The 25,599-nt window shown below is 52.5% G+C and overlaps 1 protein-coding gene across 3 annotated transcripts in view; it reads right to left on the minus strand.

Annotated features, from left to right (window-relative positions):
* Positions 1–4: 4 nt before the first annotated feature.
* LOC135900271 (polycomb group protein Psc-like) overlaps positions 5–25,599 on the minus strand; it is a 66,381-nt gene continuing 40,786 nt past the window's right edge. For 2 of the 3 annotated variants that reach the window (XM_065429711.2, XM_065429709.2), the window contains exons 2-11: positions 18,370–18,498; positions 17,357–17,453; positions 16,505–16,560; positions 15,588–15,635; positions 14,688–14,793; positions 10,673–10,742; positions 9,289–9,390; positions 3,248–3,328; positions 2,647–3,050; positions 5–2,303 (exon numbers count right to left, since the gene is read on the minus strand). In XM_065429711.2, coding sequence (XP_065285783.2) covers positions 1,286–2,303; positions 2,647–3,050; positions 3,248–3,328; positions 9,289–9,390; positions 10,673–10,742; positions 14,688–14,793; positions 15,588–15,635; positions 16,505–16,560; positions 17,357–17,453; positions 18,370–18,472 — 2,085 coding nt within the window. In that variant the 5' untranslated portion in view covers positions 18,473–18,498 and the 3' untranslated portion in view covers positions 5–1,285. Of the gene's footprint in view, positions 2,304–2,646; positions 3,051–3,247; positions 3,329–9,288; positions 9,391–10,672; positions 10,743–14,687; positions 14,794–15,587; positions 15,636–16,504; positions 16,561–17,356; positions 17,454–18,369; positions 18,499–18,574; positions 18,735–25,599 lie in introns of those variants that run through there. The other variant, XM_065429710.2, reaches the window with a different exon arrangement.

Consider the following 25,599-nt stretch of genomic DNA (forward strand, 5'->3'; position numbering starts at 1 on the left):
AACGTTCGCTGCCACTTCTACCTTGTTCTCGTTCTGCTCAAGCTTTATTAGAGTAAGGGTCAAGTGCCCACTGGCTTGGATTAAGTCATGTAAGAAGCAGGTTGCAGTAGTTGCACATATTTCTATGCTGGTGGAATAACATGCTTGACAATGGCATTTGTGTCTGCCAGATGGCAATAACCACCACTTGCTTCTTGCTTTATCCAAAATTTTATCAACATAAGTGCTTAATTTGCACCCAGTAAGTTGACTTCGGACACTGAGCAGTCATTGTGCATGATTGTGCTGAACACCACCTCATGTAAATCATAATAACTTTGCTGTGTTTGAAGTAATGTTCCATGCTTCGCGACTCCATCAGATATCTAAAGGGATAAAATGCCCTATGGGGTGATTTTTATACCATTATAAGAATTGCTAAATCAAATATTGAAATGCTGGAGCTGTCGTTACAGGTTTATATACAGTCCTATAGTAGTAAGGGTGAGGAGGTGGGTGAAGAAGACCCTGTGCAGTACCTGTCAGGTATCCCAAAATGACACATGTGCCCAATAGACTATTGCACTAGCTTTAAAGACAGTAACTGCATAATACTGGAGCCTTATGACCAACTGCTATGCAATATAAAAGACTACAGTGCAGCTCTGTAATGGACACACTATGCAGTATGCACTTGTTGCTAACAAGTTTTTCTATGCAACCAACAGATCTTCGTGACGACGATGAGGCGATACCTGTTGGGGCATATTCGCTGCAGTGTAGTCCACTGTAATCCAGAAGTGTTCGAAGTGTAATCCCAGGTAATCCAAAGAAATGCGGCGTTCATTATTCCTTTGATGCTGGCATAACACCAGCCAGAGAAATGGTAATCCATGTGGGGAGATTCACTCTGGCGTCACTGAATTCTCTCACACACACACACACACACATATGCACCGAAGTGTATCCAAAGGGCTTCATCCATATGTGACACAGGCCAACACCACCTTTCACTCAGACACACAAGGTTTCATTATCCAGATCATAGAATTTTGGGTTTGGTTATCCAAAAGGTGAAGAATCCGTGTATCCAAATGAGAGCAATCCTGCAGCACTAGTCCAGTAATCCAATAATCCAATGGGTAAGCACAAACACTGCACTGTCACACAGGCACACGCACCAAATCCAAAAGATGGGCTGCCTTCACTGAAACCGGCACATCCGAGGCTAGAAGACTAGAAACATGCCCCACAGAATTTGTGATCTGCCAGAGCAAAAGTTGGCTACCAGGCACTGCCAACAAGCTCACACTCTGTGGAGGCTATTGTTGGTGGAGTTACGTGGAGGCACATTCTTGATGACTATTTTGGTGTGAAATGCATTAGGATCTGGGTTGATGCAAGTCAAGTTGGCACCCTTGAGAAAGCTCTTGCTGTTGCCACGATGGTGGTGGTGGTGGTGATGGTGTGACGAAGAAGAAGATGGCTGTGCGGCTGGCAGCTTGTGGAAGAGAGGCGTAGAGGTAGGAGGACTGTATGCCGTCGTCGGAGGAGGGGAAGGCCGCTTAGCCACTAGCGGCAGGGGCTGCATGATTGAGGGCAGAGGAAGGGGAGGCCTGCCTCGACGACGAGGTGGCTCTTGGGGAATGGCAGCAGTGGCACCACGGTGGGATACTGACAGATCAAGTGGCCGTGTGTCTTCGTCACTGCGTGGCAGGTTTGGGGGCAGCGAGGTGCAAGGTGGGGTCCTAGGGTGGGCAGGCGGTGGTGGTGGCGGCTTCCTTGGGCTGGGCACAGCCTTTGGCATGTTGTGCTTAGCTGGTTCTGGAAGAGATGCACCGCCCTCAGATCTCTGTAGAGGAGAGCTGATGGACTTTCTGCACACAGCATCCACCTCCACGGCATCGTCGCAGCCATCCAGTTTGAGCTTTTTATTGGGGCCACCATCCTCTGGTGGAGACCGGCACCACTGAACCCGTTTCTCCACTTTTTCAGGCGACTTGCGCTTTGACTGATGGTGCCTGTCAACATCACGTTGCTCCTTACGTTTGGACTTCTTTCCAGAAGGGGGTGATGACCTATCCTGTCCATTGTGGGGGGGCGATAGGGCCTGACCCAGAGTTGGTGGCACCTCCTTGGTGTGTATCAAGATCTTGTGACTATTCTTGTCCAGGGTGCTTATGGTGATCTTTGGCAATGGCGGTGGTGACTGAGCCTCTGCTGGTGGCTCCGATGCCTTCTGCCTCTGCGGGGATGTTGACTGCACCAGGGCTATGGCCTTTGGGCTACCTGGAGCTGTAGATTCCTCCTCTGCAGTAGTTTTCCTGCACAAAAGCATTCAACATCAGTCAGTGTGGCAACACCTAGCCATCAGAGAGCAAATCTCTACTTGTCGGTGCCAAGTGGTTGCATGCACACTGCCAATGAGCCGCGCATACATGGCACAAAGCATCACACACACATTTCTGACTTCTATTAGAACTTGTTTGCAGTGAACCAAGAAAGCTTAAAACAGTAACATTTCAGAGACACGGAAACTAGTACGGGAACATGGTGCTGCACTGCACAGCTTCTGCACTGTTTCTTGCTTGTGCATGTTACATGGATGTCATAAATGCTCTTCAAAATAATGAGAAGGGTAACTAAACAACTGTAATCACATCTCACATTTCAGGTGTTTCCAATGCATGATGCTCAGCAGCAGGTACGACAGTAGCGATGGAAGGCTCAGCAGCAGGTACAGCAGTAGTATTAGGTTCCCTAGGCTCCTCTGGCTGGGGCACACTGCTGGGAACGGCACCTGCTGGTTCAGATGGTGACTTCGTGGTTAACTTGTTCACCTGTTCTGGAGTACGAGGAGGTGGCATCGAGACTTGACTGTCCTCTGCAGGCTTCAGCAATGCAGGTTTGTTTTCTGCAGGTTTCTTGACAATTTCTTTTTCTTGGTTGTTGTTGGCTCCATTTGCAGCAATCTGTTCAACTTCGCTAGTTGTGTTAAGAGAAGGTACTGCGACAGCAGAAGGCTTTGGAGGCACCTTGCATATCCGAAAAGAGAGGCGCAAAGGGCAATCCTGCGGAGAAGTGCAAATGATTTGCTTAGTCAATTGTGCACCCATCTCAGCTGTCTACCAGAATACATACTTATAGAAACACTAATGCTTGATACATCACATTCGGCTCGCATAAAAATTTTTGCCAGGTAAAACATTCATGCTGAGAGTATATTTATTGTCACTAACAAATTGCGACGAGTGCAAAAGCATCTTACCCTTTTCCATACGTAGATATATGCAACGTCCATCAAAGTAAAATCATGAGATAGCACGTCATCCATATGAAGAATGTCGACCTGCAAAAAAAATGAAACAGCTCAACATCTAGAAGAGAACAGACGGATACTGTCAACAAATGAGAAGCACAGTTACTAAAACGTAACTCTAGGTCACCCTTATCAAAGAATTCGGCAGTGTGTGTTCAGTGAGCCTGACAAGTCAGAATGAGATCAATTGCCTTGGCTTGTACATATGGGTCAGCAGGACCTTGGCTAGCCAATTAGCAAGAGCGCGGGTTCTGTTATCCACTGTATTTCAACACGCAGTCTGGATTGGTGTCAGGGTCGAAACGCAGCAATTTGAACCCCCCCACCCCCTGCAGGCGGCATTAGTCGCGCGCAAGAAGTCCAGATGGCGCCAGCTCCCCGTCAGTGCGTCGCTTTTCCGTTTTGGACCTCGCACTTGCGCCTGCAGCGCCAAGGCGCCCAACAGACGTCGTCTAGTGCAACAACACGCGAACGACAACAGCTCGAATCCTGGCGCCATCGGGCTGCGACACAAAAATGCAGCCTTTATTTTTTTCCACAACGGCTGCGTAGGCCAACGCGGTGTGGAAGAAAAGCGCGCGCGCGGCGCCCGACGCGAATGCGTCCGAAACTCGTCGCTGCGCGCTTGGTAGGTCGCTGCGTGAAAGGGCTGGGAAGAAAAGCGCTAGCCCACGCACAACGGCGCTAGAAAGGCGAGCGAACCATGCGCACCGTCCAAACTGCCCAGAAAAGCGGGGGGGAAAAAAGAAAGAATCGTTGGGCGGAGGGGGGCACGAGAAGCCGGGTTGTCGTGGGGGGGATTCGGAAAAGGCGCGACGGGGGCCCCCGCGAGGGAGGGGCTTTGGGGCAGCACCGGTTCTGGCGGCGCGAGGGGTGGTTGCCATTCGGTCCACGGCGGCACACACGGGGCAAGTGGCGGCGCAGGTGGAGGAAGCACATGCGAGCGCGCGGGCCCGGCGGCGGCCGGCCGAGTCCACGCCTCCGAGGTGCCATATCGGAAGCGGCCCGCCGCCGATCGTGACCGGTCTGTGCGTGCGTGTCGTGATGCGCGCGAGAGGAGAGCGGGGAAGGCCCGCGCCTGAAACCTGCCCCGGCCGGGCCGCCGCGCGAAAGAAGACGGCGGCCATTGTGTCGAAGGCAGGAGAATGGATACGGGGAGAGAGAGAGAGAGAGAGACGGGGGGAAGAAAATAATAAAGAGTGGCAAAGAAAAGAAAGAGCATGCGCGACCGACCGGGACGACGATGCTCGAGCCGCCAGCGAAACGATCTGTGTGCGTGCGTGTGTGCGCGGGCTCTGCTGTAACAGCGGTTGGAGTGCCGCAGCCGCGTCGACCGAGTGAGCGCACGCATGGCTGACCGGTCATCGCTGCTGCTTGCCTTCCGTTCTTTGACGCGCGGCGAGGAGAACATTCGTTCAAAAGGGCGAAGCTTCCCGCCAGCCCAAATGCGCGCTTGCGTTGACCTTCTATACTCCCGGCAGTGACGACGCGTCGCAGGTAAAAAGAAAGAATTGCTGCAGCCGACCTGCTTTCTTTAGCTTTTTTTTTCTTCAACTATCCAACAACGCAGTCAAAAAACGTACAAACAGTGCGGAAAGCGCTAAGGCAAACCGTCGAGCGTACGCTAAAGAAGACTGTAGCATGCGTTTTCTGAGGGTTGATCGCACTTCCGATGACTTTCTTGAATTCGCCATTTCAAACGCTTCCTTGTTTAATAAGCACGACGCCATCAATTGCGCTAATAACCTGTCCTCGCGGCCCGGTGAGCTGTCAGGCCGTTGAAACAAATACCTCGGTATGCTGCAACAAAAGACGAGACAGATGCAAGCGACCAAGATGGCGCGGAGCTCAGTGGTGCCATTACAAGCCGGAGCCTGAAATGCGCACCTACACATCGTATGGGTAATATGCGCGACATACTTACCCTACACATCATTTGCGCCATATCGAAATCTATGCGCAGATTAGGGTCGATACGTACGTTATCATCAATGAAGTGCAACAAAACGCTGCGGACTGCGTAGTTCGTTAAAACAGGGGCCAACACACCTCGAAAACATCAAAGCGTGCGTCAACTGCATTTTACGGCGGACGTCAACATCTTCGCTGCGAGCATGAGGCAATTACAAACAAAACTCCGAGGAACGTTTATACACTGCGTAGGTGACGTTAACTCGTCTAAGGTCCTTGTTCCATCGCACAAGAATAACGTGCGCAATCCTCGCCTTTCTATAGTTTCGTCAACGGGACATCACCGGTGTTCACAAGTTCTATACATCCCTCTCGCCCTTCTATCGTGTTCCCTCCACGATTGCGTCATTTCTTTTCGCATTTCAGTGCAAGGCTACTCGCTTCAAATGCAGAATCTATCGAAGAAACAGAGCGAGAGCAGTCGTCTACACGCTACATACAAACGAACTGCCGTGGGCGCGTGATCCGACGTTTAAAAAAAAAAATAGAGCGCTACCATGTGGAACCACAAGTCAACGCAGTCATCACAACGCTCGAAAGCGTCTGCACCGAGCCGGCCTTTTCGCTTCTCTTCTGCCCGGCGTCCTCGCCGATCGCCTTTTGTTCTCTCCACCCGACGGCGTCGAAGCCTTCTTCGTTATCCGCGCTTTTCCCCTTGGCAACGTCGCGCAGGCAACTTTGTTCCGCATCGGCTCCGACGACCGAACGGCGGCGCCTCGTCCTCCCTTCTCCACGAGCCTGGTGCGTGCACGCCACCAGCGATCGCCCCTTCGCCGTCGTCGCACCGGCCGTATATTTCCAGGACAAGCAAAAAGAAAAGTGGGCACCTGCCTGCCTGCCTCCACCGACAATTACCGTGCCCCGTCCACTCCTTCCGATCCCACTGCGAAAGCGTCGCGGCAGTTCCTTCATCCACTCCTTCCAGATACGGCCAGGCCGCGGCTGCTGCGCATACACGCTGCACTTGCGAGATCGTGCGCTATACCGTTCAGTTCTTCCAACGAATGTCCCGAGAGTGCACGTATGGATACGCGAGACGCTGCTGCGATGCGCTACGACGACGGGCAGAAAGCCTTGCGCGGAGCCACGTGCACTTGGCGACAAGAGGAACGCAGCAGGCACAAGCGATTCTGAAATTGTGCCGTGGAGTTAACGCATTTTCGATACCGCAGCGGTCCGCGACGAAGACCCGCTGGTCGCCGCCTCGCCGTCGACGAAGCGTGAGCGGTCATCGCACTCGGAGAGCTCACGCTAATGATGCGGCGAGATGCAAGGCGAATTTGCTCACCGTTGGTTCGTAATAGTGCCCGCCGCGTATTCTTTCTTAAGACCGCCTCCATTTCGCGCCTTTTTGCGGTAACCGCCTAATGGACATTTATGATCTGATCAAGCAGAGTAAAGGGGGCTGGCGTCGCGTGTTAGTTCATTCGTGTATTCTCGTGGCAATACCACATAGATACTATAAATAATCTCCTGATATGCGCAATGTACATTCCTTTGCGGGGACTGTGGTGATGCGTTTGCTTAGATTCAGCTGCTTTCAACTTCGATTCACGAGCACTCAGAAACGAAGCTCACTGCCCCTAAGCACGCACGGAAAATCCGAGGGCCGCCGACATGTCGATATGGTTGGCTCAACATTAAGAGCGACAGCTCGCTAACAGAAACATCGTCACCCCAATTTGAAACACGGCAGTCCGATCGACAATGCAAAGCCAAGCGTCAACTCTCAACACGACAGCAAGACTTCAAATGAATTTATGGAGAACAGCGAGAATAACCCTTCTGCTATTGGGAACGTGGCTATGCGCGCGACAACTGCAAACAAAGGGTACCAAATCGCTCCTCCTCATTTTCGGGGGGATATACGCCATATATATATACATATATATGGCTGCGAGACGACATTTCGTTCCAGTAAGGCAAGCCCAGAAAATGGGACGGGCAAGTTCCTACAGCTTTGATCATGAGATCAACACAGGATCAAAAGGTGCGGTCAACAAAAGCGCGCGCGAGAGAGAGAGAGAAACGGGGGCACATCTTTGTGAGTGGAATTCGCGCGCGCCCGCAGCGCATTACGAGCTAAATCACCGACCATATACGACAGCGGCGTTTTCTCCGAACCGCAAGCAGTCGGCTTTATTTCCAGCGTGCGCGCGACGGCGGAGGCTACACACACATCGTCCCGAGCGTGGGATCCCTCTTCGCATATGCGCGCGCTCTTTCCTCCCTCGCCGTCGGCATCCATATCTCAGTCACCGCGGCGGTGCTATTGTCTTCGCGCCAAACCGGTCCCCCATCCTCCCGCGCGAGCAAACGAACTTTAGGGTCATCTGCGGGACGGCGCTGACACAAGAGGGCACGGAGAAAAAGAAAGAAGGAAAGGAAGCCGAGGCCTCCTATTACTGCTGATCTCCCCCCCTCAACCGACTCTCCGCGCAAATGAAAAGGTCCGCCACGCGTGGCAGTGTACGCGACGCGCCGTTCCCAATGTCCTTGCACGCATGCACAGCGTGTCGCCATTCTCTCCTCGGTAGCTTCTTTTGTTTGACGTAAATTAAAGCGAGCTCATTCATTAGCGCTTTTACGACACGTCGCAGCTGCTGCACACTGCGTGACTTTCATCATGACAAAAGATAGAGGAGAGTCACCAGCTCTAATTCCTGTAAAAAATGGGCGGGGATATTGCATGATGCTATTCCAATGCCATTCTAATTCGCGCCGGGCCAGTGGCCAAGCCCGAAATGAATCCGCCCGCGTTATCACAGAAATCGGCCGGCCGCGGGCGATAGCTGATAAGAAAGTATCGGGAGGAAGGAATCCTTGCGTTACAGCAGCCAAGCATGGTCTTGAGCTCAAAATGAACAAATGTATCAGCGGGAAATGCACCCAGACGACACCAGCGCTGTACCTCTCGTACAGTTCGCTCCCCAAACCGACAAGTACGTCAACAGGACCTGCCTCGTTCTCCACGACGCACACTTCGCAAAAAGATGCGTGGCGTATATTGGGCAAGCAAGAGGTTGGCTCGCGACAGTCACGGCTGCCATGCGTACGCGCTGCGCAAACGCTGCTATAACGCCATGTGGCATTCGTCTCTGCCGCTGCGCCTGTTCGCCCACTCCTTGAAGAGGAGGAAACGCCGAGTTACACGAGCGAGCTGACGTCGCCGTGGCGGCGCGAGAAAGCCTCGTCGGTCGTCCGCCTCCCGCACCGTCGCACACAGCGGTGACAGTGTACCGGGAACCGCAGCAGGGAAGCGGGCGCCCGCCGCAGCCGTCACACACAGGCGGCCACCCGGTTCGACGAAGGGCAGAACGAACGGCCGCTTCTCCCGGTATACGCGCCCTCGCACGCCAACACACGAGTCCGAGTCATGGGGGAACAATTATTAAAAAGAAGGAAGAAGGCGCCGACGTCGCAAGCCTCTGCAAACGGTGCGCTGCAAAGACTCGCGAAGCAGGCGTTTATCCTATGTTCAGAGTTTGAATTTGAAAGCAACGTCCGCGCTTCATCCATCCCTCGCACTCGTGTACGTTCCGACCTTTTCTGGTTCTTTCCTGGTACTTCTCCGCCGCCGCCAGCTTCTCCTTACCAAGCGCCGTGTATGCCTCTTGATTCAGCTGCATGTCGCGGCCAAAGGGGACATATAACTTGCCGACGCGTTTTCACTGGTATCAGCCCGTTCGCCTATAATCAGCGGTTCCATAAACCTCGGCACTCCACGACCGCGCGGGGACGCCTCACTTTATTATCAATTGTCCACCACCCCGCTAGCAAATAAATGTTCTCGATCATAACACGGTCCATTTTGCTAAGACAAACGCGATAAAGAAGGCCCCTCCGGCCTTTTTTACGCATGTTACACGGTGAGAGGGACAAATTGAATAACAGGAACAAACTCACTGATACAAAGAAGCGAAAATGTTAAGAAAGCAACGCGTTCGAACGGGAAGTGGGGGAAGGCAAGGCTGGCTATAGGCGTACAGGCATGTCTGGTTAGGGAGGAGTGAACCCACCTGGTACTGGGGTGCCAGGCTGTACTTCATGCGGATGAACTTCTGCAGATGGCTTATGGTGAAGGCCGCCGGGCAGTTGAGGAAGCGCTTCGGAACCACCTCCTGTTCTCCACCGGAAGCGGTCAGTAGGGGGCACCATGGGGCAGGAGGGAGAAAAGTATGGGGGAAGTGGGAACGGGGACAGAGAGAGAAGGAGGACACGGAAGTGAGTTGCAATGGCCACCGACAACCACGCTTGGCCCCGAGGGCTGAACTTCACAGCCCCTCCCTCCCACGTGATACGCAGGCAAAATGGAGAGGCTCGCGAAAAGGAAACGCAACTATGCATTTGAAGGGACAACGGCAGTGCTGTTAATACAGACCGAACCCCCTCTTGATGAAACGTCAGAAGCTGATCACTGAGCACTCGCGTTACTGTGCTCTCGGAAGAGAAAAGCCAAGGCGCATTTCCTATAGAACTCGTCGTCTTACGGCTTCTACGAAGAAAGTAATCTACAGTGAACACGAGGACAGGCAATGTGCATGCGTTGGTCGTCACGGCCCCCGGAACACATCACGCATCCCCCACGGCATACACACGACTTCCAGGAGGACCAGCAATCTACCCTCCACGCGCGACCCCTTCTTGCCGCGTGGTCCGTGGCCCATCGATCGCGGGGTCCTGCGGCGCGAAACCACGGGGGGAGGGGTCCTCCCTGCCTCGCGAGAAGGGGAAGCAGAGCGCGCCCACTGCCCCAGCTGTAGCTTTCGCCCGAAGAACAAACAGTACACATAGCCACGGCATGTCCATCGTTCCCGCAGCGAGTGCTTTTTCTTTTTTTTTTTCGTCTCAACTGTGTGTGTACGTCTCTCAAAATTTTAAGATACGTTTCCGCAGCCACGCACGAGTCCGGAGTTCGCATGCAAATGCACTGACTACGCACTGCTATAGTGCACACTGCAAAAGTACAGAAACTTGAGGCGTAGAACGTGTAACAGGCGCGGGGACGCAGTTTGCATGCAGGAATCTGTCTAAATGCGAAAATTTATGCCGCAAGTGTGAAACGGTAAGCGATTTAGCAATGCATGGGTGTGACAGGCCATCTCCCTAACACAAAGCGAACAAGATGAATCCTTACCACATAGCTCAATTAAACGCCCTTCTCAGTGACAAGTGGACTACAAGCTAATAACAGTTTTACCCCGTTTGCCCTGTCTTTGTGGTAAGTATTTTCGTAATGTACAGTTTCGCATGACACCAACCCATGATTCCACGCGACTGTTCGCTACTATAGCTAGCTTCCAACCGTCCCAAGAGACGGTGCGAAGTGATCCTTCACCAAACTGCAGCAGAAGTCAACAGAGAATAAGCTAATGCGTTGAGCGGCGGAAGCCGTATACTTACCGTATCACTGCCAGAGTCGGTAGACGTTCCTTTGCCCTTCTCACCAGATGTCTCCGCCTGTTCTTGCTTGCTGCAAGAAATAAGACATACAGCGTTCTTCAGTACAAGCGATAACCAAGTGTCGATGACCGACACTGCGCTCTGAACAACGAAAGACCGCTGAATAGTCAGTGCATAACGAGCGAACCCCCCAAAAGTTGAACTGGAGCCATATACTCGTAACTGTGCATGGCGTGTGTTCCTTTTCCCAAAGCCCACGATGTGATGATAAACTGCATGCAGTACGGTCAAAGGCGCTGATGAAGTGGTCACAGGAACGCGATTGCGAGTTGTGGCTGCTGAGTTAAATGCCATTTTCTCAATAATAATTCATCCATAACGCTGTTTTTATCAACGCAAAACACGCATGATTGCGCTCAGCAACGAGTCAAGCAATGGCAAGCGCCTGCGTGAAGAACCAGTCACTTCAGTATTGCGCATGCCAGAAACGACTATTGGATTCCACGAGGCACAGCACGGTCTACATTTCTGTCTCGCTCGAATTGCTGATGCCGCGGAAACACCCTGCAGCCTCAGTCAGAATGTACGGCGACTCATTACCTACATTACAACGCAGTTTACATATGCCAGTACTAGATGTAAAGCTATGTGTGAAGATGCGACATAGCTTTACGATGGACTGAGTGACATGAGGGATGTCTCTCTCTGTAAATTCTTAAGATTATCAGCATTGGTACGTTCGTTTCGATTTGAGGAAAACAAATAAAGCGAAGCGCTACAGGCCCGTTTAGGTCTGTCTGCGTCACAGTGGAATGAGCTGTACATTTCGACCTGCGTTATACGTCACGTAAGGAAGTAAGAAAATAAGAACTGGTTAGCAAGTTTACGAAAACCTGTTAATCTAAACAAAGGCGGTTGCGGATTTACTGCGTGGTGTAAAAAATACTCGCACTGTTACATCCGCGTGCCCGGAAGAACGCCTCTGTTTTCTACCCCTACTTCTATGCTACTTGTATTCTACTTCCATCGCAGCAGGGACAAAAGTAAGTCTGTCGATTGGTCCGCCAAAAACGGTTAGATAACATGTTCCCGCCACTTCCTGTGAAGGTTGCTCGAAATACGCTCTCTGCTGATTTAAATTTTTTCCGGGTTATAAACACAGTTACAACCACAGTGCATCACTTCCACAGTCACGGGCAAGAGCGCCAAACGCGTGTTTACAGGACTCCACTAACCCAGCGAAATTTTCAGACCAAACAAGCAATAGCGTTAAGCGCACAACATATAACCTGTCGAATGGTCTACTTAACTGTGCCATCGGCAAACGTCATAACCATTCGGCTTAGGCGCCGCCTCTAAGATAACAGTCCGCGCGCTCAAACGAATCAAGGAAGGCCGGCGGTCTTCTTATCAGCGAACCCCTTCCGAAATGTCTACACTGCAGGTTTGCCGCCCGCCCGGCGTGACGTTACCGCTCAAAGCTGGCAAGCCATGCTATCTAGATTGTGGTGGTTTAGTCAAGACGCTTATAGTTCGCGTGGTTGTTAAAACCGTAAACGCGGTCGCCGATAAGGCGGCCACAGAACAAAGTACGCTAATAGCGACAAGACGCAAGCGCCCGCGGCGACCTTTGAATCAAGCGAATACCGCCTCGCTGACGCTTGGAAAAGCGGCAGACAGCAGGAAGGGCCGACACGGGGTCTGCCAAACAGTGAAGGAGGCGAGGCGGCAGCCGCCAACAGCACATCGCGAGGAAAGGATAAGAGCACCCCCCCCCCTTCCCTCCCCCAGGACGCATTTTATATGGCCACAGCCCAATTGAGATAAACAGTCGCCCACTGCTCTTCTCGCCCCTCTCCGCCGTTTAGCGAACAGCCACCGCTGCCGCGTGCCTGGCGCGAAAACGACGGCGCTGCCGCCGACAGCAATGGGATACGTGCGAGCTCACGCACAAGCATCGCCGTCTGTAGTACACACCGCGGACGCCAGCGCACGCACGCACGCTTTTATAGCAGCCACGCTTAAGGCCAAGATATAGTCCGGCGTTCTCGGCGCGCCAGGCCGCGGCAGGCGAAGTCGGATACGCTGCGCTAGCGACGCCAGGGGTGCAAGAAATTTGCTTCCTCTAGAGTTCGGCGTGCGCGCGCAGCTCGAGGCTGGCGCCATCTGTGCGTCCGGGAGCGCAACTTCGCCGCGGCGAACAGCTGTTTACATGGCGCATGCGCGTCGTTCGGGTAGCGCGCGCGCTTCTCGTTCCGCGCGCTGTTTGTGCGCTGAAATGAAAACTTTTGCGGGATGGTGTTAACTTCTCCTGACAGCCAGAAAAAAACAACAAGGTTTTACGTGCGAAAACCACTTTCTTTCTGACCAGGCGTTCTTTAACGCGTACCTAAATCTAAGCACACAGGTGTTTTTCGCATTTCGCCCCCATCGAAATGCGGCCGCCGTGCCTGACAGCCAGAACATCGCACTCATATTGCTAGTATTTCGGCTACGTCAAAAACGGAAGCGGACCATGCATGTACATGCGAAAGCTATTCGACAAGCGCCCTCAACTCGGCGACTACCACCAGCTAGTACAGGAGCTGCGAAATGCAGCTTACCTGTGGCGAGACCACACTGCTTTCGTATAGCTTCCCACGCGTTGTTCTTGCGCTCTGTGTCGCGGTAGTCCATGCGTTTCACATCGTATACACATGGAAGGTTGCAAATCGCTTCAAGCAGGCGTCCTCACTCGCGCTGTCATCCCGCACGGATGTTGAAAAAACCACAGCCGCACTGTCAGTACGCGCACCGCAGGCCGCCATTCTGCCTTCTGCTCGCTGCCGCTGCAGCGCGCAGTGCATTCTGGTCTAGCGGCAGCCGCGTGAAATAGAACACGCTCTATGTCCGCGCCGGCGGCGTTGTGCTCGCCAAGCTCGCCTGGGCACGCCGGCTACGCCGTGACGCCGGACTGTAGAGTGCGCGCTTTTCACCGACGTCGCTTAACCGCGACGCGCGTGGCCGCGCGCACGCGTTACGCCGGACTATATCTTGCCCTTTACTCCCCGTGCAAGGCTGTGGAAAGAGAGAGAGAGAGAGAGAGGGAAGCCCGCGTAAGGCAGCAGGGATGAAGATATGAACAACACGGCAGGAGCAGGAGGGAGAAGGATAGAACGTGGCTCAGTTTTGAGAGAGCCGCGGGGGCGCCACGCGGTGGAGCTTCGCTGCAGCGTGGATCGATCGCGTCGGAGGACGCTCGTTCCCCACTCGGCACCCGCCAGCAGCGGCGGCGGCAGCTATGCGGGTTGGGGGGGGGGAGGCATATTGGGTGCGGGGAAAGAGCACGGGGGGGGGGGTGAATCGATTGAATGAAATGCGGGCGTCAACGTCATGACACCTACTCAATGACGTCAGATATTGCGCAACTACGACAAACAACTCAACGCGTGACGTGCCTCAGCGGATATGTACGCTTCCCAGTGGCGTCAACACTTGCGTCACTGGAGCGCGTACTGAGACGCATCCGAAGCAGCTACTATTCCAGGAAACAAACGGAACGCATTCGGAACGCATTTGTCGAGAGGCTTCACTCGCTCGTCCCGTACTTAGTGACATCCTTTCTCTTACCCCCTCTTTTGTTTATTTAGCACGGAGGTGTGCATCGGCCTATTGTTAAGCGCGAAATTAAAGAATAAAAAGAAATAAAGACAGAAATAACGTCCGTGTTATGAATATTTCATAAGCTTGTTCCCATGGTGTCCTCCAAAATTACAGCGATGCACTTATATGTCAACGGTGTGCGTTCTGAACGGCAATCGCTCTGCTGTCTCTCGCTGTATAGCTACAAGAATCTCAGGATCAGCAGGCAACAGTGGATTTTACCACCGCACACGCTGGAGTGACTCGTTCAAACCGTTCGAAGTGTGAGAGTGAACGCGACTGTGTGAAAGACATGCCTGTATTAATCTATTTCTACACCTGCACATCTTCGTGGGCTCGAGCAGCGCACAGCGTATGCGAAGATGTCGCTTACCCCGTGCTGTACTCCAGGGAGAGGCTGATGGTGTCGTCGGGGCTGAAGATGAGCCGACTGGAGCCGTCCACGATTCCCCGATCTTCGGGACAAGTCACGTTCGCGTCTGCACGACAAAACGGTCGATGCCAATCAAACAAAACGATGTGCGACAATAAACAGTGAGAAATGTTTGCGACCCACAGGGAAGGGTCGTGAGTGTTTGGCCTCCGAATGCTATACGGCGAGCTACTCAAAACACATCACATGCAGTCCCTTCCGACATTACCAGCAAATTGACGGCTATGACGACGCGAACACCTGCCCCTCGTCGTGGGGCGAAGCGAGGTCGACTTGCAGGACAGGTGTACAGTGCATTGTGCAAACGTACGTGAATGGCTATTGGATGACAAGCGTCATCCGGTGTACATGAAACTAACGGCGACTCGAGCCAGTAGGACTGGATAATTCAAAAAAGGTGGGCGCACGTGGTGACCAAGCACCCTCTATACGAGAGAACTCTCACACGTCCGCTGCCGTCGGTTTGCACAGCAGCACGTCACGATCGACAACACTTTTGTAGACGTACAGACTTCACGTGAAATTTAGCGAATGCAGTTTCCCACACATCTCGGTGTTCGCGACCTTAACGAGGAGATGTTCACCACGCGCTACAAATATAACAAAAGAGAACGAAAAAAAAGAACGTAGAAAATAAGCCAAGTGTGCCGCTTGACGCCACTCCAACGTCCAGGCTGCTGTTTTGATGCAAATCTTTGCATACTCTCTCCTCTGTAGCTGACACTGAGCGATCGATTTCATCGCAAACTCTTGTATGCCGTTTCCAAACTTGTACTACATACAGGAACGCGCGAGTAACGCGCTCGAATGTTCCGAGTCAGCAGTTATACGAACGCTTACCGTTCTCTGGGTACTTCTCGTAGAAGTCACGCCTCTTCTTCATTTCCTCTGCAGAGAGAGAGAGAAAAATACACATAAACATACATATATTTTTCCGTTCTTCACAACAAGGTGGGATTTCTCGCAACCACTTCTGCCAAAACGACAGCCTATACCGCACACCACCGCAACTGACCCTGCGCGTGTGCGCAGCTGGGCTGCTGAAGGTGGGCAACCACATGGCATGCTTTCCGCTCGGCACATGCACGAGAATCTATTATACCCGACGCGTTATGCCGGCATTGTAATCCATGACTGAATAGCGTTCTGCGTATTGGAGGCAAATTTAAACTACGATCGCGTGGAATTTCATTCAGCCACAATTCCAACGGGGTCATCGCGAGATGCACGGACTCCTGTTACAAATAGCCGACACCGCGCAGGAAATGGGCAGGAAGCACATACTCCTCGTGGCTGCCACTTAATGCATTCCAAAGCATTGCCAACGCTTCAAAGAGAACTCTTGTCATCGACCTTCCGAGACTTCGGAACGCCAGCAGAGGCATAACGGCATCACCACAGGATAGATTCATTCTAAATCATTCCTAATGAGTTTCTATAACTTTTCTTTTTCCCTTCTCTTTGTGATGTTCAATGGGATGTACGATTTTTGGAAGGGCGTATTATTGTGACATGTAGAACAGCTTGCCAGATGCACCGAAATGTTGCGCTGACGGTCAGGCGGAACCACATACCCGTGTAGCAAAGCGCGAGCACCGATCCCTCATCTACAGTTACAGTGCAAGACAAGTCAATGGCAGCTAGTAAGGTACGGCCAAGTCTATTGAAGTCGCTATATATGTAACTTGCTGCTGCATGCCTCGCTATCGGTGCGCGTTTTCGCAGGCACAGTCTTTTATACAGCAATGTCTTCTTACTCTGGTAAAGTCCAGGAACGACCTTGTACACGATATCCTGGAGGGTCTTGTCAAGCCTGCAATGAAATAAGCGTGGATATGCACAACATTCCGATGCTAACAAGAATACATTAGGGCACATCATAAAAAAAAGCGCGTTTCGGAAAACGTCAGGAGAGACACATTTACATATTTATATTGGCAGGCTCCGCATTTTCGTGCAGTACAAGAACTATATATGCCTAATTGCTAGTTGCGTCAGCATTCGCGTCGCTGCATGCACTGGCGGGAGCAAACACGAGAAGCTATGGCAATTGCGTTACAAAAAAAAAAAAAAGAGGAAAGAAACCTTGTGCACCCTGTGCAAAGTTTCGTAAGCATTACGCCACAGTTAACGAAAAGCGCGTTACACGGCACAGCAAAGCCACAGGGTTCTGACGCGTAACGTGCAATTACGTATAGCCAGCGATACCTTGCGAGGGCTGCCGTGGAGCAATCGGTGACGTTTGTTAACAGGAGCCACAGACTCGCAGGCTACTCAAAACTTACTTTAATATAATACACTCATTGACGTTTTGTAATTTCCTACTGAGCTTCTGTAAGTTTCAATAAACTCTATTAACAGAATTTATCATAATTCAATTTATACATTTGTAAGGGGAACAGCGCGCTGCATGATGGAGTAAAACGCACCCACTGTTGTCGTCGGCAACAGGAAATGTACAATATGACTTGCTTTTTCCTGTACGTTACGCCCGAGTGCTTACGCTTACCCCTGACATGCGAAACAAAGCAAATCCGTTTGTATTGCGTGCGCAAAGCAATTTCGAGCGCGCAAGCTCACTAGAAAAAAAAAAAAAGAGTGGTCCTTACCGAATGGATTGATGCGGCTTTGTCTTGTGCACTGGAACGTCGCAGATGGGGCACAGATGACTGGTGGCCAGGAATTGCACGATGCACACCTTGCAGACTGCAGAAGGGGGAGGGGGGGGAGGGATGTAAAGGAAAGGAAGGTGATCATCGCATCAACTTATTTACAGCGTCCAAGAAAAGCGGCCACCTTTGTATAGTAGATGCAGGACTGTGAACAACTGTCAATGACAAGTTGTGGAACGACTATTATACGGGCCAAGTGCAGAGGCACTTGGCCTGTAGCTACACTTACCAGGGGTATAGTTTGCCTGCCCGGTATTACATTATACGAATGTAGAAGAAAAAAAAGCTAGTTGAGACGTGACAGCTGTAGTTACAGAGTAGTCATCCTCAGAACAAAGCACCAACAAACGAGAGACGTACTAAAGCGTACAAACACCGCTATTTATTTGCTCTATACTGCATCCCTTGGCATTCTGTCCTGCACGATGATATAGTTATACAAAACTCGCGCCCAGGTTTCGGTATTTACCAGTGACATATCTAGTCGTTTGCGGAAGAACTCTCTCCGTGCGATTTGACTTGAGCCATTTCCTATGCATTTCCGAGGTATCAACCTGCGAGGTAGGTCATGTATCGCACAGCCTTTTCTTGTGCGCATCGTGCCCAGAGTAAAGTCGGAGCGCGCGAACAAGCGTTGCTGTGCGATAACCATGTACGCTTATAATGCCGAAGTTTCAGGCGCCTTGTCTGACATGTAAAATTAACGCGACGAACACTTCAGCCAGGCCGCCCACAAACCTTCAATACTGGACGAGGTCCACCGCCAAACACACTGCATGAGTTTGAGGAGGAGGGTTAAGCTTATCTAACGCGCTCGTGAAGACAACAAGCACGCCTACACGATTACTGTTCTGTTCCATCACCTGCACTGTATAATCCCACACCGTTACTTTCTCGTTCACCTGTACGGTTGCACCAAAAATTTAAAAAAGATGCATATATATACTCACACGAGTGTAGGCACTCAACGAGGGTCGTGGCGTTCACCAGGTAGCCGCCGCACAGTACGCACGTGATGACCGAGTTGAGGTCAGCCAGCCTCGCGCCCGGCATCGTTCGCCTGAGGCAGCCCACCAACCCTGCACACACACATATTGAACACGTCACCACAACGCGCGGGGCCACGTGAGCTGTGCGCGCCTCCGGCTCCTTCACCATTTAGCCAAAACTTGGGGAGTCTCGCTCTGCTTTTTTCGTCGTGTCGTCCGAGGGTCGCACAATGGCCGCTGGCCGGAGGGCGAACAAAAAGCAAAATGGAACGCCGATGCGATGGCGCAACTCCGCCGGTCGCGAGCAGCCCAGCACGTGTTTCACGCGCGTGGCTGCATTCGTCACGTGACTAAACCGGGCGCCTTCTGCAGGAACACATCGCAGCGCAGACAGACGCCGCGCTTAATCAAAAAGCGCGACGGGGCTGACAACTTGTGCGTCGACAATGGCAAAATTCATAGCGATAAATGTGCGCCCCAGAATTATGACTATAATTGTGGGCTATGACTCTGATGGCAGCCCTTACGGATGGAGAAACAATACCTTCAGTATTCCAGTATAACGTCCTATCAAGCAACACAGCCGCCATGAGACATGTGCTAATAAGGACTCCGCGGACCGCTTGGAGGAAAATCGCAGGACCCCATTTTGAGAATATTCTTATGCAATTCCATTCAGATTCTACGCTTATCATCCACCGCACCCAGTGCTTTCTCCCGGCAATAACGGCGGCGTGGTGGCGTGCAAGTCCATGCCACGGAGCGGCGAAAACCGGAAAAAAATAAAACAATAAACAAAGAAGCCATTACAGCACCACGGCGTGAAAGGCGGCGTACGTTCTTGTGCGAGCAGCCATGAAACAGGCAAGTGCCACGCAACGGTCGCATGCATGCACAACCGTGCACACCGCGTTCGATTTCTGGCCGCATTTCTTTCGTCGCGGTTGTTGTACTCAAAAGAGTTTTACTCCAACCGGCGCAGGCGCTTTCCGGACATCCAAGATGGTGCTGTCGTAGCTCGCGAGGTTACAGTGTACTAGAAGTGGTAAGGGTGCACTGCTCGCTTTTCCTCTAAACAAAACATTTACGCTGCTTCTATGGGCAACCATCGCTGAAGTTTCACGTGCCATCAGCAGCACCGTAACACACAACCTAGCGAGAGGTAGACACAGTTTTCAGTAGCAGATGCAGCAATTTTGCGTCAGCAAATTCACCGATCGTCTTGAGACACTTTTCACAACTCCTAACATGACAGTGAACCGACGTGCTAGCATGTAGCAGCGCATGCACTCGACGCAACGCGCACGGCCGTGTACAGAACTTGGCGGGGCGCATCGGGCTTAGCAAACTTCCGATACAGGCGCGCGTTCTTATCGTTAAGTATGTCGTGCCGTCTTCGTAGCCTCCCTATACCGGACGGTGCCTGTCTATTTTAGTTACACATCAAAACTGTCGTAGCCCCTACCGGACAGCGCTGGTTCCCCATCGAAACTTTCTCGTCGATCCACAAGTATACATGGATGGCGGCCGCCCGAAGAATCAATCTGTCCCGACTGCTTCTAGCAGTCATTTCGTCCGCGACACTGCGGCGCACGGAAATGCGAACACGTCTCAAGGTCGGCCGGTCAGTCAGCCAGCGCGCACTGAAGCTCGGAAAAAATTTTCGGGTGCATCTTCCCACCCCACTTCCCCGAGGCAATTACGCGCGCACGCCGCATATCAAAACAAAACCCCGGTGCGCGCAAGCGCGACATCATCTTTCCTGTTTTCTTTCTCTCCCCCTCCTCCTACCGTCCGCCACGATTCTCTCTCACTTTTTCTTTTTCTCTTACTTTTTCCTGCGCCGAGCGACACGACCACCCGAACGCAGCGCACTGCGCACATAGAGCACGCGCGGTGGTGCGGTAGTCTATACGTCGTTCGGTGTGACAAGGCGCCGCGAAGTCATTTGTCTCACACCGATGTTGTCTTTTCTTTTTTTTTTTCTTCCGTTTTCTTTTCTGCTCATCCCGCCAGAGCGCCCACAAAAAAGACCGACCGGCGGACTTCGGCGGCCATACCCCCTCTCTCTCTCTCTCTCTCTCTCTCTCTCTCTTCCGGGCGGGAGCCTCCAATATGACGAACGCGCAACGAGGAAGCTGTGCCACGTCGCCTCGTCCAACCCAGCCCGTTGGCCCTGTCCGCTTGGCGCGAGCGTTCCCGTCCCCCTGTTTTCCGTCGTTCTCGCGAGAACGGTTAAAGGCTACTCTACTCCTCGGGACCCTCACAGTGGCCGCCGCCATACCGCGGTAACGAATGCTTCTCGCAAAGACACGTCATAAAACCGGCGAGGCCGTCGAAATAAACCTACTTGTACGCACCCGGGGCGTCGAGATGGCTTCATCAGGGGCCTTGGTATGCCGCTGGCGTTCGTTCCACCGTTAACCGCAGAGGCGTATCTTTGCCAGATGACGACGTTTGGCCTCATAGCGCCCAGAATAGTGCGAGGTCGAGCGAACGCGAATAGGGAACCTACGAACCGCTGGTTCCTATAATCGACGGCCGCAAGGAACGTGACCGTCGTCCCAGGGCTCTGGTTTCCCAATAATGAAATTACCAACAAGCCCAGTGCAATGGACTATTCGTACTATACTGGTATGTGCAAAAGTTTAGCGGCGGCCGAGGAAGAACACATGTATACGGACGATTCCCAAGCTGTAGTTGAACGATTGAACCACCACGCTTCCCTATACATGAATTCTTGTACGAAATTCGTCGCGCGTTTGTGGGGATTGGGGAATGCGCCGGCGCTTTCACCTGTTCTGTCATCCATGCGCCTCACCCACTTCCCACTCGCGACCGGTGGTCAGCGGTGGCGCTCCACTCGCGGAGGTTTTCAGTGAGGGCAGGTCGCTGGCGTCACGACGGGGCCACTGTCGGCGGTTCACAGCACACGGCGGGTAGTGTGTCCGTCTTACCCCCGGGAACTCACTATAAGTACGTATGTACATGATTCCCAACATCCGCCGACACCTTTGTGACTAGGGGCCCTATAACGTAAAACTATTCCAATATGTTTCTATTCCAATTTTCTGACGTCAAATTTACGTAACCACCAACGCAAGCATCGGGCAGTCACCCACAGCGTTGTCTGAACAGACCAATCAAACGCTCTCCTCGTTCATAGGAGGTCACTTTTGTTTGCTTGAAAAGCGAATAACATTGCCTACAGTGAGCGGCTTGTCGTATCTAATTGGCTGACAAGAGGCGAGGAGAACGCTCAAGTGGAGAGGAATTCGATGGGGCCGAGCGGCTGCACTGAAAGTCGATAACCGGATGAAGAGGGTGGTACCGGCGTCTACGATTGGTCGGCTTTCCCTTACTTAGCTTGCGGTGGCTGGTCGAAAATCGCAGCGGCATGAAACGGAAGCTCAAGAATGACGCTAAAACGGACCCTCAGCAAAGAAGAGCTGGCAGAATGAGGTCGTAAACATGCTGAAAGTGCTCGAAAACGTTACACGGCCACGCAAGAAGTTTTATTACACGCAAATACACCCATGCTCTCCAGCAGGTGCGAGTAGCCAGCGTCTGAGTGATCGGTGGCAGCCATCTTCTATTCCTTTCGGAACGGGGCAGCCTGCGGCTATTCCGACGAAAATTCAGTTTTGTTCGGCATATTAATGCATCTTTATCGCGTACACGTCACTTTGACGCGGTGAGTTCTTGCGGTTTTGTGACGTCGCGTGACAGGCAGGTGAAGTGGGTGCAGCCCGAAAATTTTTACCAATAGCCGAGGGCTAATGGCGAAAAGGGGTCGAATCAGAAATAACTGTATTTCTTTTTTCTGTCAAGTCATGCATAATCAGTGTGTACACATCATATCAGATGGGGAGGTATCGCGGTTTTCGTGACGTCGCGTGACAGACAGTTCAAGTGGGGGTGGTCGATAAAAGTTTTTGACCAATCGTGGAGGGTTGATAGCAGAATTGGAATAGAAAAGTTTGGAATAGTTTTACGTTATAGCGCCCTAGGACTTGAGCTCGCCCACGCTGTCTTTGCCCGTACGGGGAACGCTTATTTTGTGCTGATCCTTTCCGGACGCTAAGCCGAAGAACGGGTGCTTAGTGCTAGCGCGAGGTCGTACCACGATGAGGCGCACTTATCGGAAGCCCAAGCCGAAGAATATGGCCCGAGCTCTCGCGAGTTGGCCCAATTGATTATCGCGAGAGCAAGTAATACAGCCACCGGGACTTTTCCTAGCGACGTGTCCCAGCTTGAGCCTGTGCTCTCACAACGACGTGCTAGAGACGCCCCTGACTGTTTTTTTCGCCCTTGGTGCGGGACCCCTTTGGTTCCCGCGCCAACCCGGGACAGGGTGTTTGTGCTGTGTCGGGTGCCGCCGGAGACAATTAACAGTTTCCGTTAACTCGGGGCAATACTGTGTTCTTGGTCGCTCGGTAGCCCCTTGCCGCCTGACCTCGAGCGCAGCGGCGCGCTTAAGGCTGGCGCGGCCCTATGGCTCGCTACGCTCGAAACCGCGGTGATCGGTACACCTGTGAGACGCAAGGACACAGATACGTTGAACATTTCCCATCGAATAATGGGCAAGTGGCGGCTCTCCGAACTTCTCTCGACGCAAAACACCAGTCACTTGCACGAATTCGCTGATGACAACTATCACTGAGAACACCTTGCTGAATAGTGAGATGCGCCAGCTGTAGGACACTGCACGCAACGGCGTACTTCAGAAATATGAAACAATTCCCTGTCGTTGCATCAATAGACTGCGCGACCTAAAGTCAACTATACTGAATCGACGTGTAAGTGCAGTCAAGCTCGGCTTTTCATCGCAGTTGGTCCCCATTCGTTTGCGTGACTGGGTGATCTACATTTCAAAATACAAAATTTTGCCGATGTAAGCCAGCCATAGTGGATGGCTCCAGGTTAGAGAACACGGACCGCCCCTCCCCCCCCCCCCCTATTTATCCGTCGTAACAGTGAATCCAAACCATTGACCACCAACAGAATGCTCCAGAGTAAACAACGCACAACGATCAGCGTCAGACGCATTCGACCGACGATTCGCACGCGTTGCACTCTAAAAGCACAAAAAAAAATAAAATAGACGACTCCCAAAAAAATTTTGAGCGCTCGCTGTTTTCGGCTACGGCCTACGCCTTGCTTGGCTCGCTCCTGCCTACAGATTTCGCCTACTGCTCGAAAGACCCAGCGTGCAGAAGGGACAGGCGCAGAACGCGACGGGAGGCCGCCTCGCTGCGTCGACCGCCGCCGGGTCCACGAACCCCGCAAGGTCAATTATCTTCCTTCGCGCGGGCGCCGTGTCGCCAAAGGAGAAGGCTGCTGCTGCTGCTGCGGCCGCCGCGCCACAGGCCCTCCCCGTCGGTCGGCTAAAGATAGCGGTCTCGCGCGAGGGACGGTGTTATTGCTCGCCTCAGCACGAGGGCCATTCCGAGGCGCCTGAGCACATACGCTAGCGCGCGGCGCGGGCACCCCTGTGGTATAGTCATCGCAGCGGCAGCCGTGGGCCCCAAGCGTCTCGCAGTTACGAGACGCGAGAAGGAAAACTGAGCAGCTAGCCTAACACGGCAACCGACCCAGGGTTAGTTGCGGGAAAAAAAAAAATGTGCTGAGGCCCACTCAAAAGAAAGTCTCAAGTTTCATCCAAAACTGCGATTAGCTGGCCGCGATGACGACGACGACAGTATACGGCAACGGCACGAAGACTCCATACGGTCACGCGACGAACACGCGGGATGTAATTTTGGACGGTGACGTTTAAATACGGTTTGGTTTCATTAAAGTACGACTCTTGCTGAAGAAACATAGATATTGCGACAATGATGGTTACCAGGAGGACGACAGCAACAACAGGCGCTACCAAAATTCCATAGCAGAAAGGTACTTAACTACTAGCCGAGTAAAAGAAAAAATGCACTGAAACAGTCGGGCGATGCTTCTCAACGCCAGCGAATAGCCGAACCCTTCTAGAAAGCTATTCACTTTTTTTACAAGAGGAATCATACGCTTGAAGGCGCATATTTATTGCAGTGAGGATATTTATGTAGCTTTGTTTCATTGTACAATTGTGTAGAGAACAAGGCCATTAACCATGCAGCCGACCCGTAGCTACAGTAGGTGTGACAAGCCGATTCGTCATATATGCGCGTTGTCTCCAGCGGCGAGAGCGACCGCGCCGAAGGTGACTTACATGCTGCTCTCGCGCCACGTGAGCCGTCTCCCGCAGCCTCCATGGGGGAAGAAGGATGCGGGAAAAGAGGACAGCTGTCCTTCCCGAGTGTTCCGCAACAGCGTCTTAACCTTCAGGCGCACCCGCCGTGGTTGCTCAGTGGCTATGGTGTTGGGCTGCTGAGCACGAGGTCGCGGGATCGAATCCCGGCCACGGCGGCCGCATTTCGATGGGGTCGAAATGCGAAAAACGCCCGTGTACTTAGATTTAGGTGCACGTTAAAGAACCCCAGGTGGTCAAAATTTCCGGAGTCCTCCACTACGGCGTGCCTGATAATCAGAAAGTGGTTTTGGCACGTAAAACCCCATAATTTAAATTAAACCTTCAGGCGCCTCAAAGCTGTCGCACGACAGCACGTGCGTCTACGACAGTTAGCACTCAGCAATGAAAGCGCCCCGCGACAAGGTTGAGCGAGAGCACCCGCCTCGCTTTGCATCGGCACCTTTGTACCGGCAATGGCAGACCGACCACAAAAACGGGCGAAAGAGCCAAGGGAAGCTACTCGCTTTGACAATCTAGCCACTACGTTGAGACACACGTATACAGCGGTAATACCAAGTCGCAGCTTCGAGAGCGCGGCAAGCAAACGCACGCACGCACACACGAAGGAAAATTAAGTTGAAACAACATCGGATACAACATTTTACTGATCAACAAGGCGCGCCCTCGCACATGGCGAAACAACGTCAGCAGGTTTTCCTCGCTCACGTAAAGCGTGCACGATTTAAACCAATACGGCGGCATAGTGCCTAGTTTGTATTGGCGCGCCGGATGTATCTAACGTAGTAACGTTTGCCTCACAGAGCGAAAGGACAGTAGTACTCTTGATTGCTCCCCGCGGTCGCGACTGACGATCATTTAGCCAGCGCCCAAACACAACGCGACATCGCGTACGCCGTACACCCACGAATACAACACGGACAGCACTCGGCTCCCGTCCTTCG

The sequence above is a fragment of the Dermacentor albipictus genome, chromosome 1 (assembly GCF_038994185.2).
Source record: "Dermacentor albipictus isolate Rhodes 1998 colony chromosome 1, USDA_Dalb.pri_finalv2, whole genome shotgun sequence".
NCBI lineage: Eukaryota > Metazoa > Arthropoda > Arachnida > Ixodida > Ixodidae > Dermacentor > Dermacentor albipictus.